Source organism: Callospermophilus lateralis, chromosome X (assembly GCF_048772815.1).
Source record: "Callospermophilus lateralis isolate mCalLat2 chromosome X, mCalLat2.hap1, whole genome shotgun sequence".
Taxonomy (NCBI): Eukaryota; Metazoa; Chordata; class Mammalia; order Rodentia; family Sciuridae; genus Callospermophilus; species Callospermophilus lateralis.
In genome coordinates, this window is record NC_135325.1 from 104,990,220 (window position 1) to 105,012,735 (window position 22,516).

The 22,516-nt window shown below is 34.5% G+C and overlaps 1 protein-coding gene across 3 annotated transcripts in view; it reads right to left on the minus strand.

Moving 5' to 3' along the window:
• Nucleotides 1–6,405: 6,405 nt before the first annotated feature.
• Nucleotides 6,406–22,516, minus strand: part of Smarca1 (SNF2 related chromatin remodeling ATPase 1) — an 83,011-nt gene continuing 66,900 nt past the window's right edge. For 2 of the 3 annotated variants that reach the window (XM_077106302.1, XM_077106300.1), the window contains 4 exons: nt 21,815–21,933; nt 21,494–21,706; nt 8,178–8,288; nt 6,406–7,100 (listed from right to left, as the gene is read on the minus strand). In XM_077106302.1, the coding sequence (XP_076962417.1) occupies nt 7,029–7,100; nt 8,178–8,288; nt 21,494–21,706; nt 21,815–21,933 (515 nt within the window). In that variant the 3' untranslated portion in view covers nt 6,406–7,028. Of the gene's footprint in view, nt 7,101–8,146; nt 8,289–21,493; nt 21,707–21,814; nt 21,934–22,516 lie in introns of all 3 variants that reach the window. The other variant, XM_077106301.1, reaches the window with a different exon arrangement.

Here is a 22,516-nt window from a genome sequence, read left to right on the forward strand (position 1 = left end):
AATACAACTCTGAAAGTATTCCTTTAGCATAGTAATATCTACATTCCTGCATCCTGAGATATAATCATAGTTCCAGTTCCACAAGGTTTAGGCAGTGCGGCAAGCCACAGCACAGGCCTAGCATTGTGGAAGATCTCCACACAAGGAGAATTATAGCATGCAAATTATTCACAGTTTATATTGCTTAAAAAACTACATAATAATACAGGTGTGGTGGCACATGCCAGTAATTCCAGTGACTTGGGAAGCTGAGGTGGGAGGATCACAGGTCAAGGTCAGCCTCAAAAACTTAGTGAGACCCTGCTTCAAAATAAAAAATAAAATAAAATAAAAAATAAAAGGGCTGAAGATGTAACTCAGTGGTAGAACACCCCTAGGTTCACTCCCCAGTACCAAAAAAAAAAAAAAAAAACTACAAAATAAATCTTAAAACAGTCCTTCCAAACTCAAATTTAAGCAGATGTATATTTTATAATAGCTTATAAAACTATCTTTTTTTATTCATGGTATCATGACCACAAGTTTCCATTTCTCAGAAAAGACTCAAAATACTTTGACACTGCTCTATAATAAACCACTGTTCTCAAGGACTCAAATTTACTGATAATGTCTCACCAATAATCACAAAAAAATGGATATAGAAACTGGCCAGGCTACATCATCTGAGCTGTCTAAGCTGCCCATATTGACTTCCAAAGAAAGGGAATCAAAGCTCCTCTCTGGTCTGTTCCCCAGCCTCCTACCCAAGCAGTGCAGGAGTGATAAATTGATGGGTCAGATTCCTAGGCACCACTGAACAACAAAAATGTAATGGGTGGGGCCTTGAGAATATGAACAATCCCATATAGGCAGAAAGCCTCATTTTGGAGCTGGTATTATGACCTTTTTTTCTCACTGAAATGGCAAATTCTGAAATTTGATTTTGGCCTAAAAGAAATGCTAAGCCATTCATCCTGTTTAGTTGTCAATTCCAGGCTATTTCTACCCTGGGTCTCTTGTGGTTGAGCTCAGCTCAGTGGAGTGCTAAACCCAGATTGGGGGCCATTGTCCCAGTTAATAAAATGTTCCTTTGCCACTCTTTAGGCATATCCATCCCTTGTGGAATACATAAGGGTTGTAGAGTTAAAGCAAGATTTAAATATCCCTGAGTCCCCTGACTGAATACCACTGATTCAGCCCTTAACAGCAATTGGATCTCAAAACTATCCCTAACACTGACATGGTCTCATAAGGTAAGAGCATCCATATGCCTCTGGAACTAACATTTGGCAAATAAAGTTCCACATAAGAGATGGAGGCTCAGTCCTCAAACTTAAAGCAGTTGTACTACAGGTCTGGGATAAAAATCACCCATGTGTAACTCGTAGATGTGGTTTTAGTGGAAATATTCATTTTAGGAGCTAAGATAGCCTTGTCTGTGACTTCAATCAGCAGAAGCACCAAGGTTCCAATGAGCTAGGTCTCTCTAGAATAAGCAGAATTCTAGTGTGTGACATTTTTGGTCTATTGGATCATTTAATCTAAATACCCATACAGCCAACTAGACAGTAGGCCCAGAATTTGTTCCTCTTAGTGTTGTTTTAACCTACATCCAGAAATAAGGAGAAAATGATAGTGATATAAAGGTCTGGGTTGATATGGACCTACTCAAGTTTTCTAAATCCATTCCCTAACACATATCCTCAAGTTGATGTTGATTTGGATACTGCATAAACCCTAATCTACAAATTTGTGGACAGAAGCAAAACAAAAAAAAATAACCTTTAGTGATTTGTAATTCCCAATCAGGAGATAACACTCTGATTGCTTTCCCAACAAGAATCTTGAGTAAGTGTATAATTGTGTTTGTGAGTTTCAAAGACCTCAGAGTGTGGGTGCAATTATTGAAGGGAGGTAGGTTTCACTAATAAAAATAGATTAAGTTCTTTACTTCATGGAGAGGGTGGCTTACTCTTGGACTGAGGTAAAGAAGAAAGTTTAATGGAAGAATAAATAACCCAAACTCAAAAAGGCTTAAATAATGGCTATACCCTGCATGCCATGGCTTTAAAAATTGGTTGCCTTAGACACATTTAAAAGCCTTGTATAAGAAGGTAGTGATTACAGGATATTTTTTGAACTTTATTATTTTGACTATAAGATATTTTTAAAAAAATTTAGTTGTAGATGGATACAATGACTTTATGTATTTACTTTTATGTGGTGCTGAGGATCAAACCCAGTGCCTCATACATGCTAGATAAGTGCTCTACCACTGAGCCACAACCCCAACCCTGTAGAATATTTTTTTTGAGAGAGAGAGAGAGAGAGAGAGAGAGAATTATTTATTTATTTTTTTTAGTTTTCGGTGGACACAACGTCTTTGTTTGTATGTGGTGCTGAGGATCGAACCCGGGCCGCACGCATGCCAGGTGAGCACGCTACCGCTTGAGCCACATCCCCAGTCCCCTGTAGGATATTTTAAATGAACAAAAATTCTTGTCTAGAAGATAGTGTCAGTTTTAGAAGTGGTGAGTGGCAAACAAGGAAATAAATAGGAAATGACAAGGGGAAAGAAAGCTTGTGATATTTAAAGCCAGGATAGAAAAATGTGAAAGGAGAAACAGATATACCCACAAATATACACTAACCGCAATCAAGGGGGGCATCTACCCAACTGTAAACAATATAGCTAATTCATACCAAGAAACATAAAATGGAATGCCATGGCAGTCTCCACACTTAATGAGTAAATTGTCATATTCTGGCAATGCTCTGATTGCCAATACAAACCTAAATGATCAGTACAAAAACAATGGCATCTGGAGATTTACAGTTGATTTTAGGAGAGGGATAAATAAGATACCAATCCTACTGATGATGATAGTCACACACCAAATATTCTAGCAAAGGTGGGGCTTCATGTAAAGATATTTTGTCTTAGATATAAAGCAAAATGGTTTTGGTTTCTATCACTGAAGGAGATATTTTAATTCAAAACTGTATTCATGATTGGAGGTAAACAGTTTTCTTTGAATAGTCCTTACCATCATCAATCTCACAAAGATAATCAAAAACTGCTCATATAATCTGGTAGAACCCAAAATATTGATGAATTCTAACATCTATTATCACAGAAAGATCATAAATTAAGCAGGTCTTTGGGGCAATACAGAAGACCTGAAAATCAATTAAACAAATATAGCTTGCTGACTACAATGACCTAAATGAAAGTTTTCCCAGCAGGAAAACAATGTAACAAGAAAAGCACAAATGATCAGGTCACTAGAACAACAGATGTAAAAAGCATAGTATCACCAGAATTCCATAATGGTTGTGTACCACAATATAGTGAGAAAAGCTGACACTTCGTTCAGCTCTCTAAATGAATCACTGGAGCAGGGAAAGGGTAACAGCACTGAGAACATAGTCTGGGAACAAGGTTTGGCCTTAGCAAACACTTGGGAACCTTGTAACCTCTGCAGGAGAATTTCTAATGCACATAAGCTATTGGTAGTATGAGAAAATTTTGTTAATGGAGATAAACCAGAACCTAGTACTTTGTACTAGTGCAGAATATCCTGTTTAAGCACAGTACTAACTCTTCATAGAGAGGTAGATCTTCTAAGAACAGATTAATGATATGCTATTCTTCAAATACCCTATATCATTTTAGGAATTAACAAAGGGCTACAAAGAGCTATGCATATAAGGGTAAGTGTCTTAATTTGGATTTCACCCGAAACAGAGGCTGAGACAAAGATTCTAATGTGAATAGTTTAAGAATTAACCTCAGGAAACACCTACTGGGGAGTAGGAAATGATACAGGAAAAGGAAAGAAGCCAATAATGACTGTATTATTCAGATATCTACTCTTGTGGGTAACTGGAGTTCAATCACATGAACTCTGGGGAACCATATAAATCATGTACCTTAGTTACTTTTCTCAAGGAGTGAAAGCTGGGGTACATACACACCAATTCCCAACTGTTTTTAGATGAGAGCCATTCCCAGAGGTGTTAACTCCCAGCTCTTACACCCTATCAAGCAGAGGTCAGAGAAGTCTTTCAGGCCTTCTGAGGAAGCCTCAAAGAGATATCAATAGTTAAAAATCAGCTGGTGTGCACAGAAATGATAAGGCCAAAGGATAGGGGACACAACAGACAGCATTTGCTACATAATATTTGAACCACAGGAAAATTTTACCCCTTGTCTATTGGGTAGGATAGTTTAGTTAGAATAAATGAAGAAGACATGGGATGAAATAATCATAGAAGTTTGAAATTGATGGCAACTTGATTTCAGGAGCTGGTAAGGACACCTGGCTGGACAGAAACCAATGTGGACATCAGCCATGGGCCTTGACACTGACCTGGATAACTTAACTACTTCATTGACTACCACACAACGGAGGAGGGACAACAGACCACAGTGGTGACCTTTGCCAGTAATTATGGGAAACATCACTTTATTTTAGTGACAGTGGGTAATTTCACCAGTTGAACAGAGGATTTTCAAACAAAAAAACTAATAAATAGGATACCTGCAAAGATTCTAGATCTGTAACTTCTTTTAACTGGAAGGTCTCAAAGGACCAAATCAACCAAGGCAGATATTTTATGAGGGCCTCTCCAGAAGCCCTAGGATTACTGGGAAACCTGTTCATCTCTGATCTTCAACAGATAGAGGCTTTGAGTGAAAATAAATCCCTCAGTGTCCCTGTTCCTATGCTCAACATTCCTCCTTGCACATTCTTCCAAAAAGTAATCAGATTAGGTCAGATTCCAGTACAACCATTGGACTGTTTTTGCTGGTAGGCAGGATCATTGTACTTTTACTCTCTTCTGCTTCCCCTAGTCTCTCTCCCCAACATGGCAGCCAGACCTAAGGACACTACCCTGTCAATCTAGGTTTCTTGTTTGAAATGAAATTTCTTTGCTGGAACTTTTGGGAGTTTAATTCCTCTGTAAAAATTTGACAATAAGAGGGGTCTCATATTCAGACTTAGGGAATTTTGTATCTCCAACATAGTATTATTTGGGCTATGTTATCATCTGGTGATCATTGTATGAGTCTTCTTGGTAGGCTAGGTTCAATGATGTAGCTCTGTATCCTTCAAGATGAGAAACAGGGTAGGTGGTAAATTTTTCGCCAAATATATAGTGTGATCTTTAATTCGAGTCCAGAGTAAAACCATTTCCTAAGTGTCTAAGGATGATATCACAAGCATTCATTGACAGCCTTGGGGGGAGTGAATTTCACATCTCTTTGGTACAAGGAAGGCTCATATGAACTAATGTATGGATCAGGGAAATGGCCCCAATGAAAAGGCTGGAAGAACTTACCTGTAAATTTCCTCCTTTAAGGTAGACAGTCACATACAGTTCAGCTATTAACCACTTTGGGTTACCAGAGAAAGAACAAGAAGTAAAGATTGTTAAATTTCCACCAAAGTGTTCAAAGATCCTAAAACTGTACCTGCTCCCACTCTCTATCTTTATTCCTCCCTGGGAAAAGAAAGGCCAAACTGATTGATCACATTCCAGGCCATCAGTGGGTTGTTTTCTAATGCACAGAACTTGGGGGTACCAGCAAAACTCTCATAGGTATCACTGTCTCCAGCTCAGGATACTGATGATAGTTTTCATCTCACTGGAGCAGGAAATTCTAAAATTTGATTTGGGACTTAAGAGCTCTCTATCAACTGACCTATATCCCCAGCACTAAGAGCATTTGATTGGAGTTTGGAGCCAAGGAGCAGCGTAGTGAATGCAGTAATGTAAAACATTCCATTTGTTCACCTATATTTGTCAACCTTTTTGCAGGTATACAGGACCATGTGGCTAGTTTGGGGTCAATGAAATATAAGAGGATGTGACATGTGACACTTCTGGGCTGAGGCACTGAAGAGTCTACATGACATTATCTAGTCTCTCATTTATTTCCCATAGTGGCAGCTGAAAAGTGGAACAGCTACAAAACAGCAGAGCATTAGTCAGTCTGGAACCTTGAATGACTAGGTGGAGTAAACCCCTCCCATCCCACAACTCTCTGACCTGCATGGGATACGTAGTGTGAACAAGAAATTAACAACTCTCAGTTTGTAAATCCTATGACACATTGAGATTGGTACCCAAGCATAACTGCATTCCTAATGAATACAGCTGCCCTTCTTATGTGATGCATAGTACTTATTTCAAACTTTTGATTTATTTGTTAATATATCTACATGTTACACCCAGACTCCTGTAAACTGGCTCTATGGGACAGAAGATGATGCACAAGTCAGCAAGCAAAGCTTTAGCTTTTGACCAAATACATAGTAGTGAGCAATACAATTGAGTAAACACAACTGCTTTCTACTGCACAAAAAACAGGAAATAATTAAATTTCTTATAGACATTTCTTTATTATATTTTCCCACTTGAATATTTAGAGAATAATTTAAATGTAATGCATACTGACAGCAAGCACAGTATCAAATATTAGGTTTTTTAATATTTTTCTTTTCTCACCCTTTATTCCTTTAGGAAAAAAAATATTTAGATGACCTCAAAGAAACAATTATTATGCTAATCACAGTATGCAGTAACACATACAAGCCCAGACTCAATAGAAAAGAAAGCAACAAAGAAGTGAAAAAGTCTTTCTCCTCAAATCATTTTAATTCATTTTCCACAGCCATATAAATTTAAAGTATGAAACAACAATAATACAGCTATAGAATCTAGGTTCTCTTTCAAAGCAGCGGCATATAAAACATAGAAAAGCTAAAACCTCAGCACAAGCTTCAAAAAAACAAGGACTGAGAGGATTTTGATGAAGACATGAAATGCACAAAATACAGTACACAAAAATACTAGAATGCATAAAATATAAAGCTACACATTTCAGGTAGAAAGCATTGTAAAATATATAAAATATGCAAGAAATCAAAACCAATGAAATTTTTCTTAGAGTACCATGAATACACTGGAACTGGCAATTAGCATTTGAAGATGGGAACAAGAAAATAGCAGTTTCCCATTTAAAACTTTATTTCTAGGCTTTAGGATTTCACCTTCTTGACATCCTTCTTTCCAGAGCTCTCAGTAGCTGACTCTGCTTTTCTTTTCTGTGACTAAAATGGAAACAGATTTAATGTTCTGCTCCAATATGCACATTTTTAAATGGCCCAACAATGTTAAATCTAGGATGTAAATGCATTAAAAAAAAATTTTAACATGAATATTCACTTCAATGTTATACTCACAGTTCATGTTCTATATAGCCCAACAAACTATATAACCCAAATGTAAAATAACCTTCAAAGATGTATCTTTTTTATGAAAAGACATGATATCCATCAAAAATAGTCATCAAGTATCTACTTACACATGGTATTATAAATGTACTCTTATCTTAAAGAACTACTTAATACTTAAAATTTCTGGGCAAAATTTTATTTATGAATACTATTTTTTAAAAATTCACAATAGATTACACACCATATTTCATATCTTCTATGATGCACATTACTTTCACATTTTTGCATCTCTGAAATCAGGATGCATATTACAACTGATGACAAACTATACTTGGCAGCATTTTTTCTTAGTGATATGTAAACTAATGCTGTGTCTTACAATGGAAGGCATCTTAGATTTGATGAAATATGGAATTTACTTAAGCACACTCAAATAATATGATCCACTAAAGAATATTTTAAATTATAGATATACAAGTCAACCTGACTGGATTAAAATCAAGTTATCTTATTATCCAACAGTTAACTTAGTACCAAGTAAAGCTTTATCTGCTCAAAAATCTCATTTGCATTCATGGTTCCATTTGATCAAATCAGAACTCCCAGTTTCAACTTTATTACCATCCCAACCCTCCTGTACCCCCCTCCTTCCCCCAAAACAGCCTAGTCTCAATCCAAAGGATTTTACTTGCATTTTGCTTCTAGTTAGATTCATGAGGAATTTTTTAAATACTCAGACCTGTTACTAGGGTTTTCCTAACCATATTTTCTAAAAACAAATAGTAAACATTTGCTTGTGGTATAATTCTTTTTCTGTCCAAAACAAATTAGCATTTCATAAAAACAGTTTTTATAATATGTATCATTTTGGCATTAAACATAATATAGGCATTTTAATTATGTAAAAAAATGGGATCTACCTATAAGTTAGGAAAATGCTGAAAATTTTACCATTGGAGTTTTAGTAGCCCGTTTCTTCTTTTCTGCTCTCTCTCTTTCCTCAATTTCCATATTTTCTTTCTCAATCAATGAAATAAGAGTGTTACATCGTCTCTGGAATTCCTAAAAAATAATAATATACTTAATTTCCATAAGTAGTGATCTTTAAAAAGGAGACAATTCTTTAACTGAATCATTTCTATGGAAACAATTTTTAATCTAGCATTTTTTCAGAAAAATATTCACACAGAATATTAATAGATTCCACCCAACATAGGGGTGGAAGTAAATATCATTTCATGGATGATTGGTTAAACAAACTGTGGTACATCCACACCATGGAACACCACTTACCAATAAAATGGAAAGAACTATGGATATATAAATTCACCTGAATAAACCTCAAGCAAAGATACTAAGTGAAAAAAAAAATCAACCCCAAAAGATTATATATAGCATTACTCCATTTATATAACATTCTTTTTTAAAAAATACATTTTTAGTTGTAGATGGACACAATACCTTTATTTATTCATTTTTATGTGGTACTGAAAATCAAACCCAGCTCCTCACATGTGCCAGTCAAATGCTTTACCACTGAAACACAACCCCAGCCCTACATAACATTCTTAAAATGACAAAATTATACAAATGGAGATGAGAGATTGATTGTCAAAAGTCAGTGGGGGGGAGTGGGCATGACTATAGAGAACATAATGGAGTACTGTGGCGCTGGTGGTTACACAAATCCATTCATAGTAAAACTTCACTGAAACATACGTACACCAACAAATACACGTATAACTGATGAATTCTGGATAAGCTCTGTGGATTATTCTAATGGCAATTTCCTAGTTGTCATGTAATAAATACTACTATAGTTATGCAAGATGGTATCACTGGAGGAAGTAGGTGAAGAATGCATGACAAATTATAATTTCTTGTGAATTTATAAATATTTCAAAATAAAAAGTTAATGTAAATCACATAAAAAAAACTAAAGTAGGGGGATATATTCTATGGACAAAATAAGTTTGGGAGACACTCAGAACAAATTTGTTTACTACAGGGTTTCTTAGAGCCTTTCAGTTCCTGATGTGCACCATGAGTCACTATGAAGGGGACATAGGATGCAGCAGTTCCCAAAGCTACTTAACCAACAGAAGTGTCTTCTCATCAGACATCCTGGAGGATCAGAGTTCTGGGGAGTATATTTCAGGAAACACTGCTATATTTACTAATTCAGAGTAAATAATACCTGAAAAGATTTTTGCATTAACCTTGCCACTTCCTATATTGCACTGCCAGCAAATCAATGCATCTCAACTATAAAAGTTTTTATGAATGTATTCTGAGCATTAAACATATGATTCATTATTATGGAAATTCATATATTATTAACCCTGTATACTGTGCTATATTTTAAAGGTAAATAATGGTTCATACCAAATAATAAATAACATTTTAAAATATGATTCTTTTTCTGTGTAAGAAAAAATATGTGACAAAATTCAAAATAGTTAATACTCAAATGAAAATGCATTTTTTATGGGCAAGTAACTTCAACAACAAAAAATATGGTCAAAGTATATGAATAGAAATCTCACAAAAATGTTCAAACTTTTTAAAAATGTTTCACTGAAACTATGGATCAAAGAAATGCAAAGCTGAACAATGCAATTTCTATCAAATTAGCAATGATATGTGCATGCTTATGGGCGCGGGCGCGCGCGCGCACACACACACACACACACACAGTGTACATATTTGGTGCTGGCAGTAAGATGGTAAAATGTGAACTCTCATTCACTAATGTTGAATGTCAATGTTACCACCTGATATGGATGGTTCTGTGTCCTCCAAATTCATCTGTTAAAGCCCTAACCCTCAATGTGACTATATCTACAGACGGGATCTTTAAGAAGTTGAACAAGCTTAAATGAGATTAAAAGGGCAGGCACTTACCCAATAGGACTAATGTCTTTAAAAGTAGATCAAGAGACATCAGATATCTGTCTGTTTCTCTCTCCCCCTCCCCCACCTCTTCCACACTCAGAGAAAGAGCCATGTGCATAATGTAGCCATCTGCAAGCCAGGAAGAGAGGCCTCACCAAAAACCAACTCTGCTGGCACATTGATCTTGGATTTCCAGTCTTCATAACTGTGAGAGAACAATCTTCTATTGCTTAAGCCACCTAATCTGTGGTATTCTGTTATGGCAGCATGAGCAGACTAATACACTACCTATCTAGAAAGCAAGTTGGAAAAATCAAAAAAATATTTTTAAAATTTTATATCTCTGACATAACAGTTGCGTTCTTAGAACCTTATTCTAGGAAATAACAGATATAAACAAAGATTTCAGAATCATGTTTAGAGTAGTGTTTATAGAGAACACCAGGAGCTAACTATTTGGGAAACAATACACAGAATATTAACAACAATGTGACTAGTAGTTAACAGTAGCTATCTCTGAAAGTAGGACTACAGGTAATTTTTTTACAGTACTGAAGGTTGAACACAGGGGCACTCTACCATTGAGCTATATCCCCAGCCCTTTTCATTTTTGAGACAGGGTCTCACTAAGTTGCCAGGCTGGCCTCTAATATGCAATCCTCCTTCTTTAGCTTCCTGAGTCACTGGGATTACAAATGGTGTGCCACTATGTTCTGATTTTTTTAAAGGAGACAGGGTCTTGCTAGTTTGCACAGGCTAGCCTGGAACTAGCTAGCCTGGAACTACTAGCCTCAAGCAATCCTCTTGCCTCAGCCTCTCAAGGAGCTGAATGGGCAACTTCTGTCGTTGTTGCTTTGTTTTTTTAAATTAGAGCTTTATAGTTAAGTTAGTAGTTGGGTTCATCCCAACATGCTCATACTGCATGGAATTTGATTTCAGTTCATGATCCCCCATTTTCCCTCCCATACTCTCTCCCCTCTCCCACTCTCCTTCCTCTATGCTACTAGCCTTCCTTTTGCTTGTCTATTTATATTTGATTGTTTTTTTTTACTTATGCATAAAGGTGAAATTCTCCATGGCATATTTATATATACACATATCATGATTCTTTTGTGTGTGTGTGTTGGCGGGGGGGGGGGGGTTACCAGGGATTCAACTCAGGGGCACTTGACCGCTAAACCACATCCCCAGCCCTATTTTGTATTTTAGTTAGAGACAGGATCTCACTGAGTTGCTTAGCACCTCGATTTTGCTAAAGCTGGCTTTGAACTCACAATCCTCCTGCCTCAGTCTCCCAAGGCACTGGGATTACAGGCATGCATCACTGCACCCAGCCATATCATGACTTTTAAAGAATTCATTCTGCACTGCCTCTCCTTACCCATCCCTCCACTCTACCTCTCGATCTCCCTTCTTTGACATTACTGGTCTTCCCTTTATCTTTACATTTCTTTTATACTAAGCTATATTTTTCAAATTTTGGCATATGATTTTTTTAAAGTATAGTTTTTTATCTTTCCAAATAAAAAGCAGAAAATAGCATACAACATAGGAAATGTTACATTCAGAAACTTTAGCAACTATTCAAGCATTTTCTACTTTCTAATTCAAGTCCCCAAAGAGGCCAAAAATCAAATCAGAAAAAAGTATTCATTAGCAAAGTACTGTTCATCAATTTAAGACAATCTTACATAACACAGGAATATTCAAGTTTTTGTGCATCCCCAACTACCCAAGGTTAAGTAATTTAGGGGGAAAAAAATAACACTGAAATTTTCCTTACTTACCAAAACAATGGTGATTTCTTTAATATGCAGACCAAATATTCTTCATAGCTTCATTCAATAATACACATACAAATTAAACAGCATGTTATTCAATTTATCTATTATATAAAGGGCTAAATTGAGCCTAATGAGATTTGATCATTGGTTTCTAGGGAGACTAGATAGAGTCTTTATATGAAGGTAATTCTTGAATCATTAAGCTACACCCTCTGGCTGTTATTATTCTCGATAAGTAATAGTCACCCATGTCTGCAGATATATTTAAATACATATTCATGGTTTATATAAATGATTCAAGGAAAAAACTAATACTTTCAGACAGTCTCATATGCAGGGAAGTAGAATATCTCAAAATGATTAAAAATAGACTGTATAATAAATTCTTACCTTCTTCCTTTTGATCTGTCACTAACTATTCCAGACAAAGAAAAATAATCTAATTCTAAAGGAAGGCATCAAGGAATGAACCAGTATGGATGTCACCTTCCTAGCATAGGTCATGTCACAATATCTGAAATAGCAATGCTATTTCTTATCCACACACTTCAAGACTGCCTAATTAAGCAGATGACACCATAAACAGAACACCAGTAAAATATAAGAAATTACAAGGAGAAAGGCTAGATTATCAATAAAAAGTGACTTGCTGAGTAAGTGAGGATGAAATGACTAGAGAAATTTCAAGTGAAAAGAACTTTCATTTTTCCTTTTCCATGTCATTTTCACTTTTACACATCATTTTTCCTCTTAAATATTCACCTAGAATTCTTATCTTCCTGTTTATCTTCCTGTTTTCCTGGGGTTACAGGGGGCCTCAAACTGTATGTACAGTTTTTTAGTTTAATTACTTCTCTCATCATTTAGGAATGAAGTCAGAGAAAAAGGGCACACAACAGGAAGAAAGATGTAAAAACAATAAAGACAACAGAAGAGAATAGGAAAATGACAAATGGAAAACCATTCTGTAGTAACAACTGTGGCAAAAGAAAAAAAAGTTCAAACATTTGGGAAATGCTAGAGTTTAAAAAGGTTAAGTAAACTTATTCATGTCAAGACTTCTCAAGAATATTTAGCATTATTTTTTTGAGAGAGAGAGAGAATTTTTTAATATTTATTTTTTAGTTTTCAGTGGACACAACATCTTTATTTTATTTTTATGTGGTGCTGAGGATCAAACCCAGCACCCTGCGCACGCCAGGCGAGGCGCTACTGCTTGAGCCACATCCCCAGCCCAAGAATTTTTAGCATTCTAATGTAGATTGGAAGTGTCAGTAACAGAATTTAGTGTCAGCATGTTCCAACTATTTGAAATCAGAACCCTTTTCTATACATCATTAATTTACATATTCTGGAACAATGTTTGGTAGAAGCCACCTTGACAAATGCTGTACCAGAGAAAAGTGATGGCTAAGGCTAAGATCCAAGTATGAAGAACCTAGGAATTAAGAACATGGAACTAAGGAAATTTTACATAATTTAGTATAAATATCACACTGACGATTTTTTGAGCACGAGAATGCAATCAAATGTATATTCAGTACTCAGAAATCTTTGCTTGATACAGATTCTCACTAGTGCATGTTCATAAAATCATAGACTCTCAAGATTGGAAAGGACTTAACATTAAATATCAAATGCATGCCTGGGTGTGGTGGCACACAATTATAATCCTAGTAACTCAAGAGGCTGAGGCAGGAGGATTGCTAGTTTAAGGCAAGCCTCAGCAAGTTAATGAGGCCCTAAGCAACTTAGTGAGACCCTAACTGAAAATAAAAAAAAATAAAAAGTGCTGGGAATGTGGCCCAGTGGGTAAATGCCCCTTGGGTTCAATCCCTAGTACCAAAAAAAAATTCAAATGGATGCTTGAATATGTTACTAGATACTTGCTGATGAGACATACAGTCTGCCTCTCTGAATTCTTTCAACTACGGAGTACTCACTACCTCCTAAGGCTAGGTATACTACCTATGAACAATTCAGAAATGTTCCTTTATACAAAGGTACAATTTATTACCTAATGGTTTCCCACAGTTGGATCTATATCCAACTTCTGTAGTCACAGAGAATAAGCTGATTCCCTCTTCTGTGTGCCAATCCTTCAAATATTACAAGGATGCTCCTTTGCCTCCACCATAATCATCCCCTGGCCCACAAACACCCTTCTTTTAGGCTCAATATCTTCTGCCTTTATCCATCCTCCATTTAACCCTTTTCTCAAAGAACAGTGTAACATATTGACCCTTGGTCATATTATTTCTTTCTTTCCTCTTTTCTCACACATTCTTTTAAACCAGAGATCAGTACATCATTTTCTTTAAAGAGCCACATGGTAAATACTTTCACCTTTGTAGATGACACACTGTTACAATTACTCAGCTCTGCCATTCTAGCATGAAAATAGCCATAGATAATACATAAATGTGTACCTGTGTTCCAATAAAACCTTATTTTGGGACACTAACACTGGATTTTCTATAATTTTCACATCCCTATTTTCTTTTGATTTCCTTCATGCACTTAAAAATGTAAAAATTATTCTTGGCTTACAAGCCACATGAAACAGGTGCTGGGCCAGTTTGCCAAGCCCCATTTTAAACTACAGATTTTAGATTTCCTTTAAACAAAATTGGGCTACCTCATTTTTTCATACTTTCCTAATAGCTAAGGAGTTTACTCAATGTGAAGTCATTCAAGTATCAATTTTTGAATGCCAGGATGTATATACTAGAATACCTTTAACAAATTATGTAATGTTTGCAGTGAGCACTACTGCTCCTAAGTGTGTGATGAACATCAATTACCCTGGGCACCAAGTTCAAATATCCTTTGCCCGAATACTCAGCTTCAAAGTACCAATTCAAAAGACACAGAAAGCATCAGTAGACTTGAAGTGACTTACTGAAAGAGATTAAAGAGGCTCCACATTACATTTCCTATGTACTAAAATCCTAGACACTAAGCCTACCTAAGTCTGAATGACAGAAGGTCTGTGCCTATTACAATGGAAAGTCAAAAGCGGCTCAATGAGCAAGGGCAAAAAAAAATTCACTCCGCATTTGTGCCTGTGAATTTGTGGGTAAAATTTTATAATGTCAGGGTAATTCTCTTACAATTCTTAGTAAAACAAAATGAGCGTTTTTTTTCTCCTTTGCTCTTTTTTATACACTACCTATGTTACCTCCTCCCAGATTCCAAGTCACTTTTGAACTTCTGTCACAGTAACAAAAAGCAATGGCAGTCTATAGTAGAATTCTTATAACCCAAGAACATTGGCAGTTAAATGGGAGTTAATATTCATATGAGTATATCCTAAATTTCTCAAATAAGTATTCAATGTTATGATGCTTTCACATAACTGCTGCCACTTAAGCACTGTTATTTATAAAATATAATGTCATCTTCTCACAAGATGACGTGTAAATATAAATACCTAAAATGGACTCCTATTAGTGCATTAACTGTATTTCTGATTGTTAGAACAGTTCCGGGTTCTAAATCAAATACAACAGCTGTGTAATAAAACATGAAACTTTCAACTGGCTATTCAAAAAATTTACTATGAATAAATAACAGCTGCAGGGATGACAGTCAAAATCTATCATTCGAAAAAGGTAGACTAAAAGGAACAAAATGGACTCCAACACACTGACATATTTCCTCACATTCTATCCAAATCTGGTGCAACTGTAGGAGTCTATAGGATAGAAAGAAACTAAGTATAAAAGTTCCAAGCTCATGTGTTCACCAAATGCCTACTCTGAGCAAAGTGCTTTGCTGGTCTCTATAAATACAACCAATTGTACATTAAGTTAAAAGGGCATTAGGAAAAAAATGACTCTGGGGCAGATAGAGGAATATTAGCTAAGGAAAGAAAAAAAGATGAACAGAAAAAAGGTAAAAATATACATTTGAAAATCATTAACATTGATGATAGGTGAGGTAACCAACTTTCACCAGAATAGTATTTTTAAAAATGCAAATCTGATCATGTCACTGCCTTGTTACAATCTTTAAATAATTCCCCACTTTCTACAGAATAATGAATGACCCATTTCAAAGTCTTCATGTGGCTGCCAACTACTTTTCCAGCCTCCTCTTCCAGTACTTCCCCACTCACACCATAGCATTCCAGCCTACTTGTAGTTTCTGAATATGCTGGGCTCATTTATACCTTTGTGTATCCTATTTCCACAACCTGTAATGTATCCTCATGGCCAACTCCTTCCAGTTTTTCAAGACTTAGTTCCAAGAAGGACCTCTTCTGTAAAGCTATTCTTTTGATTCCTTTGCTACAAGGCAAAGTTAAAAACTACCTCCTTTGTATATCCTTCTGTGACAGGAACTTTTCAAAATTAAGGTAGAAAAGGGACATTTTAGTCTTTTAGATTAATGAGGAGTAACAGACCTCTATAAGTATTTAAATATATTTGATTTTTAGTATTTTAATTCTATAATCAAAAATAACTTATCAATATATTTTACAGATTACCAATTTTACCAATGTATTATTCATATTTATCATATTTCATTAATAATGTAATGCTCTGAGGCTGGGCTTGTGGCTCAGTGGTAGAGCACTTGCCTAGCATGTGCAAGGCCCTGGGTTCAATCCTCAGCACCATATAAAAATAAATAAATAAAATAAATGAATTATGTCCAACTACAACTAAAAAATGAATATTAAAAAAAGAATGTAATAATGTTCTAATTGTTAACTACAAAATCATATGTAGTCTTTCTCTTGGAAATTTCCTAGACTAACTAAGCTTCATAACCAACAAAGAGAAGTTGTTATTATTACTATAGAACAAGTAGGTAAATTTTTAATTTCACTTTTGTTCTTCTAAAGGGCTGGGGTAGAATATTTACCTAACATATGTAAGTCCCTGGGTTCAATACTTAACACCACAGAAGAAAAAAAAAAGAGAGATAGATTTACTTTTATTCTTCTAAAATATCTACAAAAAAATCTTTTCTGACTGACAAGAAAATTTATAAAATATCCTGTGCTGAACCAATAGCCTAATTAACATTTACTAGCTGTTGTGATAAACCTATAAAATGAGAAGCAAGTTAATAAATATCTATAGCAATATTTTCTAAGAAGTATATTTTTTCTCCTACAGTTCTAATAAGGAATATCATTTTCTTACTTTTAAATAAGGAACACTTTCATTAATAATAAAGTTGTGATCTGAAAACAAACAGTAATAACATGAAATTTTTATTATGTTGTATTCAACAGTGTGTGAGTCTCTCTCCGAGATGCTATCAGAAAAATTCATTTAAACTACTGCAAAAGACAGGGTAATTGTAATGACTAATTACTAATACTCAGCTTCAACTCTAACTTACATGGCCACAGGCAATGCACACACAGCTTCTTGAGCTGGCTGAAGAGAAAAGAATAAAGGCTCCCCAGAGATTAAAAGGTAAGAATTTTAAAACTCAATTAAGAGTTAAAGCAACCCTGTAAAGGATATGGTACATGTTTTATCAAGAAATGTTCTTTTTTCACAGAATTAAATACTGCTTTTTCTATTTTAAGTATTTAGAAGGTCCTGAAAATGTACAGGACATTACTAATTGTACACTGGGGACCTCTCCCATGAGTGCTGTGCAGTAAAATGACTTTTGAACCTCTCAAATTCTCAAATTTCCCAATCATGTTAGTGTGTTGCTAAATGAACAGGGATAGTATCCTGACACTCAGTCCCTAAAGGAAATGGCAAGAAAATTAATGAGCTAATGTGGATAAAGGAGTTGGCAAGCATTAAACCAAAGACACTATACATAATATTTCCCAGCACCATAAACATAAGTAAATACAGTTTTATCATTTCCTCTTATGGACATTTGGTAAAAGAAAAAAATCCTTTTAATTCTGATAGGTTTTTTTATATACTAATACCAAGGCCCATTCTAAGATATTTTTCCTAAAGAGCTAGAGATGCAGCTCAGTTGGCAGAAAGCCTGCCTAGCAAATGTAAGGCCCCGAGTTCAATTCACAGCATTGGAAAATGAAAATACTATAGAAGATATTTTTCTTCAGAAGAAAATGGTAGAGCAATTCATATGCTCTGAGCTGAAAACTCTGAGTTTAGCCTATCTTTCTTACTTGTTTATGTAGTTCAATAGACACTGATTACTTGCTTAAAGACCACACAAGTTCTAAGAGAAAAAAAATCACAAACTTTTTAGCACAGAGAAATGGAACTGAAACTCATCTTCTCTTTTGTATAGCCAGCATTTTTAAATGGAGAAGAGCCTCAAAGAAATCTTCAACCTTTAACTGAAAGCTTTCAAAGTGAGGCATATTTGGAAGTGGAGGTTTGTGCCTTTAAGCACTTTGTGATTGTTAGTTAAGTCAGAAGCCATGAATTCAGTACTTTGAGATCCCTGCATAAAATATAACTACTAAGATTTCTACTTTTTTTCTAATAAGTATTTCACACTACTTATTGGTGTCTCTGGGAAAGAAAAGAGCCATCTTTAAACAAGATTATATTTTCAAAGATAGCTTTTTAAGTAAGCTGGGTTCAATCATTAGTAGGATTTTAATTGAAACACAGTGACACATGAATCAAATTACATCCTCTGTATTTCTAAGATGGGATTTTTAAATGAAACAAACTGTTTTTCTTTCAGAAATCACAGCTGCTTCTTTCGAGGGGGGAGGTTTCTCTTCCTAAATTATGACTGTGATTCACTATAAAGGAAGAGTTATTTTAAAAATGAGTAGGAAAGAGATCACCTAGAAATAATAATCTATTCCTAAAATTCCCAAGTTATAGATATTATCATATTTTCCAAAAGGATGGTACAGAGGTATGCAAATTTTAAAATTATGTCATTTATACTCTAAATTCAGAAATATAAGCAAAAATTATCCATTAACTAAAAGGGAAATCAAATTGTAATGATAAAACAATTAATAAGAAAAGCTTTCAATCAACATTTAAATATGAAATAAAATACTCAGTATTTTTAAAGATTTTTTGGATATCAGAAATTTCACCTTTTTTAAGGTATTGAAGGAGAGATGTCTTCATTTCTAATAGACAAAATAAATATTTCATTTTGTTATCACCTATACATCTAATATCTGCTTTTTGGAAAATACACTAGAGATTTAAATCTCTGGGTAAAGAAAGTACAAAGGTAAAGGTTTTGTAAAAAGAAGATGGAGGAAAAACATATTCTTTACAAGGGCGTTCAGAGACATCTAGTGGTTGTTAATAATATACTGGTTTTTTTCTTGGAAAATGAAAGAAGGTTATGTAGTTCTATAATAATATTCATACTACTCATTCATCCTACTGTTTTAGTTTAATGATTTCACAAACTGAAAACAGCAATAAGCTCTCAACCTTTAAAAAAATTAGTAAAATACCACTGTAATAAAAGTCAGAATTCAATAAATGGTCCATTACAAAAAAGGTTATGTATGTTCTAAAGTACGATTCACTGACAAATCTTTACAAGCTGTTGATGCTGCCCTAAATTATGTCATTACATGCACAAAACCACAAATGGCTAAAAATTTTAAATGCATGGCTTCTGAAAAGAATTCTCTGCTAAACAAGGTCATAGATGCACTGAGCTAGATGGCACCTTAAAAGGTCAACTAATCTCACTGCCAAAATCTTCAGACAGTCAAAACAGAATCTCTTTTTCAAAGGCTAAAAACTATTCTACATTGTTCTTCAATAATCTGCTGCAATGATCCAAAGGACCCTGTCAAACAATTCTTTCACTATATCTCACCTTAGTCTTTCATGCTATGGATTAACTCTTAAATCTTTTTATTCTTTCCTCAATTCTTCCTATTGTATCTTGGTAACATATACTTCTTATTCTTTTGTACAAGTACAGCACTTCACATTTATCCCCAGTAAATGTCATGTTGCTAGATTGAACTGAATCATTATTCTAACTGCTCTAGTTTTACTTGTGGATCCTGGCTTAGTCTAAAGCATTTGTTAGCTTTCCCAACATTATTGCATCTATACATTTGATGGGCACATTCAAAAATTGCATTAAAGTCTTAAGAAATATCTGATTTTCAAAAGGCATCTGCCAAAATTACTGTCTTCAGTAGAATGACTCAGATTTTTCTTTCTATTCAACTTGAACTAAAAATATAAAATGAGTCAATTAAAATATGAAGCATTGTTTTATACCCCAATGAGTTTTGGGACAAGAAAATATTTATGATAGATAACAACTAAGAAAAATGTATGCTATTTTATGACTAGCCACAAAATCCATGTTTGGACTGTTAGTTTCTAATTATTTTTAATTTTTAGGCTATGTAAATCTATTTTTGTCTTAATAACCTTGGCTGACAAAATACTGACAAATCCAACACCAAAGATATGTTTCATGAATTTCAATATGATCATAAACACTACTACTAGGCAGCACCAGAATTTCACGGGAACACAATTCACATTTTCTAAGGAGGAAATTTGCAGAAGCTAAACATAAAATAACTCTTAGGTAATTATTCTCTATTTCATAGTTTTCTTATACAGACTTAATATAGGCAACAATTCCTTTTCATTAAAAATAAATCCTTAAGTAATTTGCATAGTCTCAAGTATTACCTGGTTAATAACAATGGGGAAAATGCACCATAAAGTGGTGAGCTCTGGGGATCACAATATTAATCAACTGACAAAACTTAACATCACTAACAGTGTAACAACCTGACATGATATTTCTCATGATATCATGCAACAGATAGCACACAATACCACTTCTGTAGCATTCTTGCCAAAAACATTAAACCCAAATCTAACAGTGAGCAAAGGATAAGAAGTATGGGGTATTCTACAAGACAGCCAGCCTAAACATCTTTAAAATGTCATTGTCATAAAAAGAGAAAGTTGTGGATTTAAAAAATACCAAAGAGGGCTGGGGTTGTGGCTCAGTGACAGAGCGCTTGCCTTGCATATGTGAGGCACTGGGTTCAATCCTCAGCACCACATAAAAATAAATAAACAAAATAAAGATATTATGCCCATGTGTAATTAAAAAAAAATTTTTAAAAACATCAAAGAGACCCAACAACCAAATGCAATGTGTGAACCTTGCTAGATCATCAATTTTTTAAAAAGCTATAAAAGATATTTTGGGGACAACTAGAAAAGATTTTTCATGGATTTTATACTAGAGGACATTACTGAATCACTGTTAAAATTATCAGGTGGGATTGTGGCTACCTAGGAATACATACTTATTTTAAGAAGGATACATGCTCAAGTACTTAGAGATAAACACTCATATATGCTTGAAACTTATTTTAAAGTGGTTCAGAAATGTACTTATGAATATAAAATGCAGATATGTATTTCTGAATATAGAAATGCTTCCATATTTCTAAATATAAAATATAAGCTACACATGTGTATACAATTCTATGTATGTATGTATGTATAAACATATATATATTTTCATAAGCATTTATAGAGCAAGAGAGAATATGCCAAGTGACAAAACATTAAAATTATAGAACCTAGGTGAAGATATATGACGTTTGAAACTTTTCAAAATGAAAAAATTGACCAAAGGAATACATACCATGGCTGTTCTAGACTTGATAAACCAGTCAAATCTAAACTGGGGAGCATTCCGTACACACTGTCTTAATTCTTCATACACGTTTTCTCTATCAAAGCCCATTTTGTGTAACATACAAATCAAGAATCTATCTTCTTCTTCAGTATAGTTCTTTCCTTTGCTAGTTCCATACTGAATACGTAACTGATGAAATGGAGCCTTATATCTTGCAATCTGTACATTTCAACAAAATAGCACTTTTAATGGAATGTGAAAAAAAGTCATAGTAATCACTACATCAAATAAAATTATCTATTAATAATTTGACATAAAATACGGTACTTTGGCATCCAGAGCTTTCTTAATACTGATCCTTCGCTGAATTCTTGCTTCCCCACGTTCAATTTGTGCCATAATTTTCTCAATGTCCTGTAATTCATTGCAACGTTCCCAAAAAACAGCTGAAAAACAACCATTCCTTTAAATTAGTATCATTCAAGCAAATGAATCCAAGGGATTATAGAATAAAGAACTAACAGGAAGAATGGAGTGAACTTATATCTTTTAAATTAATATTCATATTCATCTGTATACATAATATGCTAAATTGTTAAATGCTCCCAACTTTTCATTTAAAAATAAGATCAATGCCTTAAGTCAGCCATTTCCCTTTCATGAGATATGGTATTTTTAATTATCCTAAATTACTATAGTTTCAAATGATACTACAGATACTATAGTTTCAAATGATACTACAGATACTGATTTAAGCTAGGCTTTTTACTCAAACATAATACATAAAGGGCCAAATACATAAAGTGAAACAAGAGAGGGCAGCACATAAATGTGAACATAGTTCCTAGCCAACAGAAATGAAAATAAAATCATTATCAACAGGCCATTTCAATTTTTCCTATGAAGTGGCAATTTCTACTGAAATTGATTTGCTTCTGAAATCACTCACTAATCTTATAATATTTCCAGTAACCTACTGTTTCTTTAAACCTCATTGAGATTTTAATTGGATACATGCTGAAGAATATT